The sequence below is a fragment of the Notamacropus eugenii genome, chromosome 4 (genome assembly GCF_028372415.1).
Source record: "Notamacropus eugenii isolate mMacEug1 chromosome 4, mMacEug1.pri_v2, whole genome shotgun sequence".
Lineage (NCBI taxonomy): Eukaryota > Metazoa > Chordata > Mammalia > Diprotodontia > Macropodidae > Notamacropus > Notamacropus eugenii.
In genome coordinates, this window is record NC_092875.1 from 50,911,084 (window position 1) to 50,924,595 (window position 13,512).

Consider the following 13,512-nt stretch of genomic DNA (forward strand, 5'->3'; position numbering starts at 1 on the left):
AGATTCTTAATAACTAGAAAGGTACTTTGGAGGTCAATTGTTTCAACCTCTTCCCTGCCATAAGAATTTGCTTTGAAACTTTCTAAGTATCTCCTGGTTGAGTTGGGTTTTGTTTTTGTTTTAATTACTGCTAGTTCTTCCTAATATAAACTAAGTTGTCAAAACTTCAGATTGATCCTAAGCTATGCCTAGTTTCCTCAAAACCAGGGCCAACCAGAGTAGCCCCACACTCAGTATGAAGGGAGCTGTCTGCACAAAGTACATCCAAACATATAAAGGTCCCAAAACAGGTGGTGCTGACACAGGACAAACCGCCTGCCACAAAAGCCAGTTCAGTATGTGGAGGAGGAAAGACAGCTAAGGACAGAATTCGAAGCTCCCCCCTTCTGTTGCCGAAGTAATGAGAGCAGTAGCAGTAATACATGCGCAACACACTTCAGAAATACTGCACCTTCAGGCACAACAGAGACTATTAATATTAAGACTATTAAACTTCCCTACCAACATTTAGAAGAGGGGGAATAAACCATCCTACTGCCCTTGCTTTTCTTCTTCATATTCTTTCAGCCACTAGCTTTCCTAGCTGGAAGCCCTCCAATCAATCAGAATATTTTACAACCAATATTCACTATTCCTCCCTACTTTTGAAATATAACATCTAAATGAGAGGTTCTGATCTTGAGGCATTTTTTCCTCAATACAGTGGAAACTGTACTCTACTGAGTCAAGCACCACTTTCTTGTCACAAACCCTCTAAGAAACCTGGGACAAGTCAGCCAGGTTCGGGGTCCAGGGAGTCTTGACCAAGAAAGGCCTCTCTCCCCACCTTCACCTCTCAGCACCCTCAGATCCCTACAGAGCTCAGCTCCAGGGCATCCTCAGACGCGAGGCCACATCTCTCCCCACCCTGATAATTTGCATTTACTTATGGGTATACAAGCTGTTTTTCCAGATACAATCTAAGCTCTTGGAAGGTAAAGACTGTTTCCTTTTTATCAGTGTCACACACTCAGTAGGTGCTTAATAAATACTTCTAGAATGACAGATCCACATTCTCCCACGGAACTCCTCCCCAATCTTTTCACCCTTTCTTTCTCAGCTGAGGCCCCACCCACCCCCTTCCTTATACCACAACCCAAGGAATCCTAAACTGCTCAAAACTTCTCCCAACTCCGAACCTTCACCTTCAGCCTTCAGTCTTCCAATCCCTGACCCTTCTCAGGGGTCTTCAGAATCCTCACACACAACCCCAGGCAGATATTTCCCCCTTCCTCTCCCTGATCTCTTCCAGTCTACATCCCAGACCACTCAGCCCGATTCTCTTCCCCCCACTTTTGCTCTCAGTCCCAGCCTCTCTCAAACCTTCTCACCCAGTCCTACCTCTAAGCCCCTTCCCAACTACAGATACTCCATTTGCAGACTCCACATACCTCAACATCTCTGCCTCCTGGCTTCTTTCAAGTCCTGACTACAATCTCACCTTCTGCTGATGCTTATCCCGTATACATGTGGTGCGTATAGTTGTTTAGCTGTCATTTCCTCTTTAGACTATGAGGTCCCTGAAAGCAGGACCCATCTTCTGCCTTCCTTTGCACCCCCAGCTTAATACATGTTTACTGGCCGATTCCTCAAAGTCTCTTCCTTATTTAGCCCCCTGAACATCCCTGATCCCTCCAACCAGCCTTCCCACTCTCCATCTCTGAAACCCTGAGGTCTCCTCCAGGTCTCTGATCCCCAAGAATGTTTCTCAACCCTCACTGCCTCTACATTCCTGAGAGCCCCAAACCCCAACTTTGTCAGAGGGACCTCAGCTCCCACCCCCAGCCCCTCTGCCTTCCTAAGCCTGGGCCCAGTCCCTCTGCACTGTCCAGGGCACTTGCCCCTCTGTATGTAGCCCCCCTGTCCACCTGAGCTGGGCTGTCAGACACTGTGCACTTCCAGGCTCCCAGCTTCTCCGTACCTGCAAAGCCCCTGTACCTCTAGGATCTGAGCCTCTCTGTACCCCCAAAGGCCCTTGCACTCCTAGGATCTGAGCCTCCCTGTACCCTCAAAGCCCCCTGCACTCCTAGGGTCTGAGCCTCTCTGTACTCCCAAAGCCCCTTGCACTCCTAGGGTCCGAGCCTCCCTGTACCCCCAAAGTCCCCTGCACTCCTAGGATCGGAGCCTCCCTGTACCCCCAAAGCCCCTTGCACTCCTAGGATCCAAGCCTCCCTGTACTCCCAAAGCCTCCTGCACTCCTAGGATCGGAGCCTCCCTGTACCCCCAAAGCCCCTTGCACTCCTAGGGTCCGAGCCTCCCTGTACCCCCAAAGCCCCCTGCACTCCTAGGATCCGAGCCTCCCTGTACCCCCAAAGCCCCCTGCACTCCTAGGATCGGAGCCTCCCTGTACCCCCAAAGCCCCTTGCACTCCTAGGGTCCGAGCCTCCCTGTACCCCCAAAGTCCCCTGCACTCCTAGGATCGGAGCCTCCCTGTACCCCCAAAGCCCCTTGCACTCCTAGGGTCCGAGCCTCCCTGTACCCCCAAAGCCCCTGCACTCCTAGGGTTCGAGCCTCCCTGTACCCCCAAAGCCCCCTGCACTCCTAGGATCGGAGCCTCCCTGTACCCCCAAAGTCCCCTGCACTCCTAGGGTTTGAGCCTCCCTGTACCCCCAAAGTCCCCTGCACTCCTAGGATCTGAGCCTCCCTGTACCCCCAAAGCCCCTGCACTCCTAGGGTTCGAGCCTCCCTGTACCCCCAAAGCCCCCTGCACTCCTAGGATCGGAGCCTCCCTGTACCCCCAAAGTCCCCTGCACTCCTAGGGTCCGAGCCTCCCTGTACCCCCAAAGCCCCTGCACTCCTAGGATCGGAGCCTCCCTGTACTCCCAAAGCCCCTGCACTCCTAGGGTCCGAGCCTCCCTGTACCCCCAAAGCCCCTGCACTCCTAGGATCGGAGCCTCCCTGTACCCAAGCCCACTGCACCCCTAGGGTCCGAGCCTCCCTGTACCCCCAAAGCCCCTGCACTCCTAGGATCGGAGCCTCCCTGTACTCCCAAAGCCCCTGCACTCCTAGGATCGGAGCCTCCCTGTACTCCCAAAGCCCCTGCACTCCTAGGATCGGAGCCTCCCTGTACCCCCAAAGTCCCCTGCACTCCTAGGATCGGAGCCTCCCTGTACTCCCAAAGCCCCTGCACTCCTAGGATCGGAGCCTCCCTGTACTCCCAAAGCCCCTGCACTCCTAGGATCGGAGCCTCCCTGTACTCCCAAAGCCCCTGCACTCCTAGGATCGGAGCCTCCCTGTACCCCCAAAGTCCCCTGCACTCCTAGGATCGGAGCCTCCCTGTACTCCCAAAGCCCCTGCACTCCTAGGATCGGAGCCTCCCTGTACCCCCAAAGCCCCTGCACTCCTAGGATCGGAGCCTCCCTGTACTCCCAAAGCCCCTGCACTCCTAGGGTCCGAGCCTCCCTGTACCCCCAAAGCCCCTGCACTCCTAGGATCGGAGCCTCCCTGTACCCAAGCCCACTGCACCCCCAGCACTCCCAGTTCCCTGAAATCCCATGACCCAGCACTCTGATCCAATATCCCAGTCCCCTACTCTGCTAAACCCAAGCCTCGGCCCCCCTGCACCCCGAGGTCCCCGCCCGGCAGTCCCAATCCCCGGGCCGCAGCCCCCCGACCCCCGGAGCCCCCGCCCCTCTGCACCCCCGAACCCTGGGCCGCAGCCTCCACGCCCCCGGCTCCGACCCCACGGGACTCCGCCACCTCCCACCAGGACTCACCAGACCCCGCCGCCGGCACGTCCGGCAGCACCCCCACTGCCACGGCCACCGCCGGACCCAGTACACCGAGCCGAGACTGGCTCGGAGCCGGAAGCGGACGCCGGACCTCGAGCTCTGCGCAGGCGCCGGTCCGCGAGGGGGCGGGGCCCAGGCCCACGTGACACTGGGAGTCCCCGCGCCGCGGGGCGGGGGCGGGAGGCTCGCGCCGGTGTGCGGGCGGGGGTCAGAGAGCTCGGAGGGCAGCAGGCCAGCCGGGTATCCCAGACGCCCCCGCGCGCCGGGCCCTAGGGGCTGGACACGAGACACGAGGCCCGAGGCACGGGCCGGCGGCCGCGGGAGCATGGGCGCCCAGCCCAGACCGCCTCGCCGGTGACGTACGTCCACGCCTTCGGAACGCACCGGGGCCCCGGACCCGAGTTCCAGTCCTACCCGAGCCGTTTCCTGGCGGCGCCATCCGGGCCAAGCCGCTTCATCTCCCTGGGCCTCAGTTTCCTCAGTCCGTGAAGACAAATAAAACATCCGTTAAGCGCCGACTGTGCACGGGAGGTCAGCTAGGATAGTGGACCCAGCGCTGGGCCTCGTGTCAGGAAGACCCGAGTTCAGATTCTGCGCTCACCGGCTGAGTGACCCTGGGCGAGTCACGTAACACCCGCTGGAGGACAAGCGGACCACCCTGGGATCTTTGCGGAGAACACGCGGGTTGGGAGTGTCGGCGGGGGTCCGGGGGGTCAAGAAGGGTGGAACCCCCAGCCCTGGGAGGAGCCCAGCCGGGAGAGTCCAGCTGGAGTCCCTGCCCTCCGGGCGAACCCCTTCTACTGCGGAAGACGGCCCGGAAAAGAGGGGAAGGAAGGCCTGGAGCCCCGACCAGGGAGACAGCTGGTTCAGGAAGCTCCGAGACTGGCATCAGAGCCCAGCCTCAGAGGGGCACTGCCAGGGAGGAAGAGAAGACACCGAAGGAGACAGTGGTGATGGTTGCGAGGCTCCAGCGAGAGACTACAAGTATTTGGCAGACCCTTAGAACTCTATTTTTAGTAGAAAAATTTTACTTTAAGCTCTACTGTCAATCAGCAGGCATTTTATTAAGCATCTACCATGTCCCAGGCAGTACTGAATTCTAAGGATACGAATACAGGCAAAAAAACCCCAACTTTAAAGGAGTTGACAATCTAAATAAAATGATCTCTTGGGGTGGGGGTGGGGGATTATGCAAACGAGTTTGTATAAGAAATTACTACTACTTAATTAGTCTGGATAAATTAGAATGATCACCTAAGGGATAGCGTTAGCATTAAGGCGGATCCAGAATGGCTTCTTTCTGGGAGATAAGGGAGAGAAAATGCTAAATGGAGATTTTCTGTTTCAAGAAACAAAGACTAGGAAGGTAGGAATGGGTCAAGTGAAGAATGCCTTTAAAAAAGTCAAGCAAATTTTATATTATATTGGATACTAGAGGCATCCTTCCTTCAAGGAAGAGAGAAGAGAATGGGTTACTAATACCTGAGTAATTTCAGTCTTAGTTCTCTGTTTTCAGTCATACTACTGACTAATTGTAGCAAAGGTAAAAAAAAAAAAACTAGAAGAAAATATAAAGTTGAGAAAATCACAGTCCACATAATTGCAACAGTTCCAAGACATTGTGTATTGGTCCTTCATTGCTGAAGAAGACCACGCCATCAGAGAAATGATGACATGACTTGAACTTGACTGTGTTTTGAGTGAGGGAGGGCTGTGCAGGTCACCAGTCTCACTTCTCCTCCAGAACCATCTGAATCCAGTGACCGGATATTCATCAGGATGACTGGAGATGACCCAGGATGAGGCAATTGGGGTTAAGTGACTTGCCCATCATCACCCAGCAAGTTAAGTGTCTGAGGCTGGGTTTGAATTCAGAAAAATGGATCTTCTTGACTCTAGGCCCAGCACACTATCCACCTACCTGCCTCTTTGATTCAATCTAACAAATAACAAATATTTATTCAGTACCAACTACGTGCACAATATGGAGCTAGGTACTGGGGAAAGAATCAAAGTTTATAGATAAGACATCGTATGGTCCCTGTCTTCATAGGTGAACAAGACATCAACACAGATATACACTCCAGTTACTCAAAGGTCAACAGAAAGATTCATGTCAGTAGGGTGCAGTATGTATACATGACTTGTACAGCGAAAGTGGCATAAAAGATGTCAGCAGGGACATTTCTGCCCAGAAAAGGAGATGGGCTGGTCATTTGCCAAGAGTGAGGGATCATGGATGGACATCCCCAAGTGCTTCCCTGGTATCCATGAAATTGTGAAAGAACAAGGAGAGCTTTCAGTGCCTGGGTGGGCTCCTCTGTGCCAGATTTACATAAAAGAAAACCAGAATCTCCTAAGATGAGGAGGAATGAAGGGGTTGTGGTCAGCACAGTGGGTAGACACATAGATGAGACTGAATCGTGGCTCCCTCATGGTATGGAAACATCTATCTACAGTAGTCATCTGCCCTGTAGCCAAAGCCTCCTTCCTGTATGTATGTATGGTCTTCTTCACTTAGAATGTGAACTCCTTGAGAGCAGGGTTTGACTCACTTTTCTATTAGTGTTCTCTCTAGTCCTCAGCACATAATTAAGAGTTAATAGATACTTTTTCATTCATTAAGTCATTAATGCCTCACCATGCCCCCAATGGTGGAGCAGGGCCTTGGGCTCTTCATTAATGATATGTATGAGGTGCCAGACAAGAACATCAATAAGAGTGGTTGCATATGTGTGGGAATTATCCTTTGGGGCATTATGTGTGACTAATTATATATTAAGTTTAACTTGCCATCTGATGATTTTCTGTCTGTGGCAGATGGTAATAAACTGGGCTGAAATGTCTTTGTTGGAAGGTCAGAGGGAGAAGTTGCCAATGCCACTGCTACAGTACCAGGGGCAATGCCAGCTCGCAGCCCTCAGCCCCCAGGCAGGGTTCTACGGGGAGAGAAATGTCTGCCACCATGAGGAGATCACAAGTCATACATCCTCATCTCAAATTATCTGGCACTTATCTAGTATTTACTCATCTGTGCCTATGTATGTGGTATCCTTCCAGGTTTCCATCTTGGTAAGCTCAAGGCTTAGCACAGAGCCTTGTCCCAAGTAGGCATATCATCAGTATTTGTTGGATTGATTAGAATTGGATCACAGAATGTTAGAGCTAGAGGGGACCTTAGAAATCAATGCCCTCATTTCAACAGAGAAGAAAATGAAGAAGTGTTTTGAGGTAGAAAGAGTTCTGGATTTGGAGTTGGAGGACCTGGGTTCGATAAGTTCCTTCAGTCCTCTGGGCCTCAGTTTCCTTATCTATAAAATGTAAAAACTAGATGACCTCTAAAATGCCTGCCAACTCTTCATCTGTGATCCTGTGTGGAAACTGAGGAAGACATGTAGACAAGTGAGTAAATACAAGGTAAATAATTTGAGACGAAGATCTGTGTCCAATGGTGGCAGAACAGACTGGACAGTCAGTTGATAAATATTAAGCACCTCCTATTTGCCAAGCACTGTGCTAAACACTGGGGATACCAAAAGAGGAACTTACAGTCTAATGAGGGAGACAACAAACAAACAAATATGTACATCTAGCTCTAGACAGGATAAATAAGAAATAATTAACAGAGAGAAGGCGCTAGAATTAAGAGAGATTGGAAAAGCCTGCCTGTAAAAGGTGGGATTTTAGTTGGGACTTAAAGGAAGACAGGGAAGTCAGTAGTTGGAGAAGAGGGAGAGCATTCCCAGCCAGTGAAAATGCCCAGAGCTGAGAGATGGAGGGTCTTGTTTGTGACACCACCATAAAGCCAGTGCACTGGATAGAAGAGTACATGGCACAGAATAAGGTATAAGAAGACTGGAAAGGGAGAAGGGTTTTTTTTTTTAATTGGATCTTGGAGGTAATAGGGAATCATTGGAATTTTTTTGAGTAATAGGATGACTTCAAGATTGTGAACTTGGGGGACTTGGAAGGATGGCAGGGCAGGTTTAGAGAGAAAGATAATGAGTTCCATTTTGGACATATTCTGTATGTCTACTGGACATCCAGTTCAAAATGCCTAAAAGATAATTGGAGATACAAGACTGGAGGTCAGCGGAGAGGTTAGGACTTGATAAATAGATTAAGAATTATCAGCATATATAAGAAATGATGAAGGAGAAGACTTCAAAGACACCTAGAAGGACTTATATGAACTGATGTTGAGTGAAAGGAACAGAACCAGGAGAACTATGTACACAGTAACAACCATAGTGTGTGAGGAATTTTTCTGGTACACTTAGTCCTTCACAGCAATGCAAGGACCTAAAAAATTCCCAATGGACTCTTGAGGCAAAGTGCCTTCCACATCCAGAGAAAGAACTTTGGAATTGGATCACAGAATGAAGCAGACCATTTTCTCTTATATTATGTTTTGTTTTGTTTTATGGTTTCTCCCATTCATTTTAATTCTTCTATGCAATATGACCAAGGTGAAAATGTGTTTAATAAGAATGTATGTGTAGAACCTATATAAGATTGTACACCGTCTTGGGGAGAGAGTGGGAAGGGAGAGGGAAAGAAGGAGAAGGGAGGGGAAAAAATCTAAGATATATGGAAGTGATTGTAGAAAACTGAAAACAAAATAATTTAAAAAAAGAATTATCAACATACAAATTATAATTGAATATATGAGAGCTGATGAAATCACCAAAGGATCACCAAGAGACCACCAGTATAGAGGAGGAAGAGAAAAGAACCCAGGAGAGAAGACTGTGAGACACCTGTGGTTAAATCTCTCTGAGGATCTAGCAAACGAGACTGAGAAGTGGTCTGATAGATAGGAGAAGAACCAGGAGAGAGAGTGATGTCCCCAAAACCTAGAGAGATGAGAGTATGATGAAGGAGAGAGTGATCTATAGTATCAGAAGCTGAAGAGAGGTCATGGAGAGTGAGGATTGAGAAAAAGTCATTGGATTTGGCAATTAAGAAATCATTGGTAACTTTGGAGGGAGCAGTTTTAATGGAATGATAAGATTGGAAGCCAAGTTATAAAAGGTTAAGAAGAGAGTGAGAGGAGGGAAAGTGGAAGCACCTATTGTAGACAACCTTTACAAGGGGTTTAGCTACAAAGGGGAGAAGAGATATGGGACGATAGCTACTAACTAAGGCAAGATTTGAATCCAGGCCTTCTCTCTGAATCCCATCCCTCCAATAGATCCACGCCTCCATCATACCCATTCTTATCACTTATTTTCAATCTCACCCTTTCTACTGACTGCTTCTCTACTCCTACAAATATGCCCATGTTTTGTCTATCCTCAAAAACCTCTCATTTGATCCTCAAGGCTGAGGTTTAGCAGGGTTCAACTCGAAATATGATAAGGGGGCTAGGACTTTAGAGAAGACAGTGTAGAGTTGAATTGGTTCACCAAAAGGTCAAGATGGGGAAAAGAGAAGAGGACTGCTAGCATAGGAGAGATGGCTTGGGAAAGAATTGAACAGTTGAGGGATTAAAGGTCATGGTGTGGATGAAGAATAGATTTTGATAAGGGAAAGCAGAGGAATAGGTAGAAAGTCAATAGACTATGGTCAGATAATGGGATTTCAGAATTCTTGAATGTGAAGGTGCATTTGTGAATGATGGCAAGATCAAGGATTTGACCATCTTTGTGTATGTGTTGTTTGATCGTTTCATTCATGTCTGACTCTTCATGACCCCACTTTTGGGGTTTTCTTGGCAAAGACACTGGAGTGGTTTGCCATTTCCTTCTCCAGCTTATTTTTTACAGATGAGGAAACTGAGGCAAACAAAGTTAAGTGACTTGCCCAGAGCCACACAGCTAGCAAATATCAGATTTGAACTCATGAAGATGATACTTCCTGATTCCAAGTTCAGCATTCTATCCACTCCACTACCTCGCTGTCCCTCTTTGTGTGTAGCTGAGTACCAATTGATAAACATTTAGTAAGCAAGTGCCTATGGTGTGTCAGGCACTATGCTAAGTGCTGGAGATACAAAAAGGCAAAAAACATTTCCTTCCCTCAAAAAGCTCACAATCTAATGGTGGATGTGGTCATGGGAAATGAATAGGCTGAGGAACTGAATGACTAGGGTGTTTGAAGGAGAGTCAATGTGTATGCCTAAGTTCTCTAGTATGAGAGCAGGAGTTGGGAAGGTGATGAGCTATGTACCTAACTCATTGAGTAAGGAAAGGGGATTATCTGGTGGTATAAAGGCAAGAGTTACTAGGATTTGGAGTGGGTTGTAGAAAAGAAGAGAGGTCACTGAGAGATGGAGATAAGGAGAGAACCTGAAAGTGGCAATGGGGAGAAAGAATATTCCAATTCTCCTGACTTAATCAGTGAGTCCAGGGAAATAAACAAAGGTACAGCCAGTATGGGAAGGAATGGTCAGGGAGGCTGTCATCAGAGGGGAGTCAAGTTTTAGTAACAGAAGATAAAAAGAATGAGGAGAAGAAAAGATTTAGGAAGAAGGGAAGTTCATTGCTAATAACACAGGAAGGAGGCCTGCTATATCCCCAGGCAAGTCCATTCCTTTTATGGACAGTGCAGGTAGGTAGTACAGTGGAGAAGGCACCAGGCCTACAGTCAGGAAGACCTGAGTTAAAGTCTAGCCAGCCACTTACTAGTTGTACAACTCTGGGCAGGTCACTTCACCCTGTTTACCTCAGTTCCCTCATCTGTAAAATGAGTTAGAGAAGGAAATAAACCACTCCAATATCTTTGCCAAGAAAACCCCAAATGGGGTGACAAAGAGTCAGACATGATTGAAAAGACTGAACAATGGTTCAGAAGGTTTTCCCCCAGGGGCAGAGCCAAGATGGCAGACTAGAAAGACACACTTACACAGGGTCCTCCCCACAGCCCATAAAATACCTGTAGAAAGGGACTCTCAACAAATTTTGGAGCAGCAGAAGTGGAGAACAACAGAGTGGAGGAGATTTCCAGCCCACGTGACCTGAAAGTCCCATGGAAACATCGGTTGCACTGGATGTGGAGCCAAGCAGGGAGCAAAGCCCAGCCTTGGCCGAGCAAGGCTTGAGGGGACTCTGGGAGGAGAATACCTTGGGGGCAGAATCTCCAGTCGCAGTAGCGTCTTCAGATCCCTCAGCCCACACCTGCCAAAGGTCAGTGATGGGGTTTTATCAGTAGGCCAGGAAGTGAAAAGGGCCTTCCCATAGCTCAGGCAGTAGGCAGAGGCCACAGAGCCTGCACAGCAGCCCCTATGGAAACTCTGTTGTTGGAACGTAAAAACCCCTGGGAGCATTGAAGAGCTGAGTCTTGCCTCCACCCTGTGTGGAGGCCCTGAGGGAGTTGGTCTTTGTCTCACACTGAATGACCGCCCTGCCCATCCAGCTTAATCTGAAAATCAGCCCCCAGTGCTGATTTGGGAACTGGAGGCCAGGTGGCTGTGGAGAGGTAACTGCTAAAATACTGGGCATAAAAATCCCTCTCTGCGTCCACACGCTTGATTGTGCCACCTTGGAGGAATTGAGATCTCACAGGTTCCCAGAGTATACCCTACTCTTGACAAAGGACCCAAAAGTCAAGTAACTAGTTGGGAAAATGCCCAAAAAAGGGGAAAAAAAGAAGACCATATGGTTCTCAAGGCAAAATGCCTTCCACACTCAGAGAAAGAAATATGGAAGTCATTCACCAAATCTAGCAGATCATGTTTGTGTATGTGTATGTGTTTGTGTATCATGTTTTGATTTGTTATATGATTTCTTTCATTTATTTTAGTCTGACTACATAGCATGGCTATAGTGAAAATATACTCAATAGGAAAGTATATGTAGAACCTATACAGAATTGTATGCAGTCGTGGGGAGGGAGGGGGGTAGTGGGGAGTAGGTGTGGGGGGGATAAAATCTCAATTGTATGGCAGTGATTGTTAAACATTAAAAAATAATAATAATAAAAAATAAGACCATAGAAGGTTACTTTCTTGGTGAACAGATATCTCCTCTCATCCTTTTGGATGAGGAAGAACAATGCTTACCATCAGGGAAAGACATAGAAATCAAGGCTTCTGTATCCCAAACATCCAAAATAAATATTCAACGGGCTCAGGCCATGGAAGAGCTCAAAAAGGATTTTGAAAATCAAGTTAGGGAGGTGGAAGAAAAACTGGGAAGAGAAATGAGAGAGATGCAAGAAAAGCATGAAAAGCAGGTCAACACCTTGCTAAAGGAGACCCAAAAAAATGCTGAAGAAAATAACACCTTAAAAAATAGGTTAACTCAACTGGCAGAAGAGGTTCAAAAAGCCAATGAAGAGAATGCTTTAAAAAGCAGAATTAGCCAAATGGAAAAGGAGGTCCAAAAGCTCACTGAAGAAAACAGTTCTTTAAAAATTAGAATGGAACAGGTGGAGGCTAATGACTTTATGAGAAACCAAGAAATCACAAAACAAAACCAAAAGAATGAAAAGATGGAAGATAATGTGAAATATCTCATTGGAAAAACAACTGACCTGGAAAATAGATCCAGGAGAGACAATTTAAAAATTATGGGACTACCTGAAAGCCATGATCAAAAAAAGAGCCTAGACATCATCTTTCATGAAATTATCAAGGAAAACTGCCCTGATATTCTAGAACCAGAGGGCAAAATAAGTATTCAAGGAATCCACAGATCACCGCCTGAAAGAGATCCAAAAAGAGAAACTCCTAGGAACATTGTGGCCAAATTCCAGAGTTCCCTGGTCAAGGAGAAAATATTGCAAGCAGCTAGAAAGAAACAATTCAAGTATTGTGGAAATACAATCAGGATAACACAAGATCTAGCAGCTTCTACGTTAAGGGATCGAAGGATGTGAAATATGATATTCCAGAAGTCAAAGGAACTAGGACTAAAACCAAGAATCACCTACCCAGCAAAACTGAGTATAATACTTCAGGGGAAAAAAATGGTATTTCAATGAAATCGAGGACTTTCAAGCATTCTTGATGAAAAGACCAGAGCTGAAAAGAAGATTTGACCTTCAAACACAAGAATGAAGAGAAGCATGAAAAGGTAAACAGCAAAGAGAAATCATAAGGGACTTACTAAAGTTAAACCGTTTACATTCCTACATGGAAAGACAATATTTGTAATTCTTGAAACTTTTCAGTATCTGGGTAGTTGGTGGGATTACACACACACACACACACACACACACACACACAGCACAGAGGGAACTGAATGGGATGGGATCATATCTTAAAAGAATGAAATTAAGGGGTGAGAGAGAAATATATTGGGAGGAGAAAGGGACAAATTGAATGGGACAAATTATCTCTCATAAAAGAGGCAAGCAAAAGACTTTTCAGTGGAGGGAAAAAGAGGGGACATGAGAGAGAAACATGAAGCTTACTCTCATCACATTCGACTAAAGGAAGGAATAAAACGCACACTCATTTTGGTATGAAAACCTATCTTACAATACAGGAAAGTGGGGGATAAGGGGATAAGCAGGGTGGGGGGGATGATGGAAGGGAGGGCAGAGGGAGGAGGGAGCAATTTGAAGTCAATACTCTTGGGGAGGGATAGAATCCAAAGAGAGAACAGAAGCAATGGGGGGCAGGATAGGATGGAGGGAAATATAGTTAGTCTTACACAACATGACTATTATGGAAGTCATTTGCAAAACTACACAGATATGGCCTATATTGAATTGCTTGCTTCCCAAAGAGAATGGGTGGGGAGGGAGGGATGAGGAGAAGTTGGAAGTCAAAGTTTTAGGAACAACTGTCAAATAT

General features: G+C 47.5%; 1 protein-coding gene across 8 annotated transcripts in view; it reads right to left on the bottom strand.

The window, feature by feature from the left end:
• Positions 1-13,512, bottom strand: part of ARHGEF18 (Rho/Rac guanine nucleotide exchange factor 18) — a 110,080-nt gene that overhangs the window by 53,592 nt on the left and 42,976 nt on the right. Inside the window, exon 1 of one of the 8 annotated variants that reach the window (XM_072600835.1) lies at positions 3,756-5,330. The exons of 5 other annotated variants lie outside the window; for them this stretch is intronic. In XM_072600835.1, coding sequence (XP_072456936.1) covers positions 3,756-4,274 — 519 coding nt within the window. In that variant the 5' untranslated portion in view covers positions 4,275-5,330. Of the gene's footprint in view, positions 1-3,755; positions 5,331-13,512 lie in introns of those variants that run through there. 2 more of the 8 variants (XM_072600836.1, XM_072600837.1) reach the window with 2 other exon arrangements.